The sequence below is a fragment of the Gekko japonicus genome, unplaced genomic scaffold (assembly GCF_001447785.1).
Source record: "Gekko japonicus isolate JY-2015 unplaced genomic scaffold, Gekko_japonicus_V1.1 scaffold878, whole genome shotgun sequence".
NCBI lineage: Eukaryota > Metazoa > Chordata > Lepidosauria > Squamata > Gekkonidae > Gekko > Gekko japonicus.
The window spans coordinates 122,143-123,739 of NW_015160237.1; the positions used below are offsets into that span (position 1 = coordinate 122,143).

The window sequence follows — 1,597 nt, forward strand, 5'->3', positions numbered from 1 at the left end:
GGGGGGGGCCCAGGTCATTCTGACTGCTGCCCCACACGTGGCTTCTCTGCCAGTGAGGGGCCTGGCCTCGCTGTCCCTCTTCCGAGCGTGCTGTGCAAATGAAGCAGGGGAGCAGCCGAAGGAGCCAGACCTCATTTGGAGTACTGGGTACAGTTCTGGTCACCACACCTCAGAAAGGATATTCTGGCACTGGGAAAAGTGCAGAAAAAAAAGGGCAACTCAAATGATCAAAGGGTTGGAACACTTTCCCTATGAGGAAAGGTTAAAGCGCTTGGGGCTCTGTAGCTTGGAGAAAGGACGGCTGAGGGGTGACATGATCGAAGTTTAGGAGATTATGCATGGGAAAGAGCAGGTAGAGAAAGAGGTCCTTTTCTCCCTTTCTCACAATACAAGAACTCCTTGTGGGCACTCCATGAAATTGCTGAGCGGTCGGGTTAGAACGGATAAGAGGAAGTACTTCTTCACCCAAAGAGTGATTAACACTTGGAATTCACTGCCACAGGAAATGGTGGCGGCTACAAGCATGGACGGCTTCAAGAGGGAATTAGATAAGCCTATGGAGCAGAGGTCCATCAGTGGCTATTCGCCACAAGGTATAGATAGGGACTCTCAGGCTGGGGCAAGGGATGGTCTGTCTTCTTGGTGCTTGGCGGGGGGGGGGGCGACAGTGGGAGGGCTTCTAGTGTCCTGGCCCCCCTGCTGGACCTCGTGAGGGCACCTGGTATTTCTGGCCACTGTGTGACAGACAGAGTGTTGGACTGGATGGGCCATTGGCCTGGACCAACATGGGCTTCTCTTATGTTCTTGTGTTCTTATTCCTACTCCTCATCTGCTGCCCTGAAGTGGCTGTGGCCTGGGCTGGATTTGCATGGAAGGGGGGGGGAGGTGGCCACTGCGGGCAGCCCAGCCTGAGCAAGCAGCGGCCCCCCCCCTTCCTGGTCCCTCCCAGGTGCTACTTCAGGGTGCCCTGGGGACGGGCCCCACTGGTGCCCCACTTGTGCCCACCTGTCCCTGATGCCCGGCTTTCTCTCTTCCCCTCTCTCCCAGGACACCCAGAAGGCCAAGCAGTTCCTGCCTTTCCTGCAGCGGGCCGGCCGCTCGGAAGCCGTGGTGGAGTACGTCTTCAGCGGCTCTCGCCTCAAGCTGTACATGCCCAAGGAGACCTGCCTCATCACCTTCCTGCTCGCGGGTGAGTGGGGGGGGGGCATGCTGGCTGGCGGGGGGGGGGGCTTTTCCCAGGTCAGAGAAGGGAGGGAGACGATCGGGCCACGCGGAGGGCGGCAGGGGGCCTCTCAGTCTTCCCCGGGCACCACCACTGTGGTCAGATGCTGCCGTGTCATGGTCTGTTCTCACGAGAGTGTCGCCGGGGCTCTCCTCCCCCTCAGACAACGGGAGACCTCCTTGCACCCAGAGATGTGGGGCAGACCCCTCTCCTGGCCAGGCACGCCTCCCAAGTGGCTCCGCCTCGCCATCAGTCGCTGGCATCGTTTCCCAGGACAGTCCTCTTTTTTCGCCCACTTGTCCAGGCGTCAGCCTCAGCCTCTTGGCCCAGGGTCCACGTGGGAGCACTCAGGGAAGCCCCGCCCTCCGCCCGGAA

At 59.9% G+C, this 1,597-nt stretch overlaps 1 protein-coding gene across 1 annotated transcript in view; it reads left to right on the forward strand.

Moving 5' to 3' along the window:
• Positions 1-1,597, forward strand: part of SND1 (staphylococcal nuclease and tudor domain containing 1) — a 192,397-nt gene that overhangs the window by 82,239 nt on the left and 108,561 nt on the right. The window contains exon 6 of the mRNA XM_015412978.1: positions 1,048-1,189. Within this exon, the coding sequence (XP_015268464.1) occupies positions 1,048-1,189 (142 nt within the window). The remainder of the gene's footprint in view (positions 1-1,047; positions 1,190-1,597) is intronic.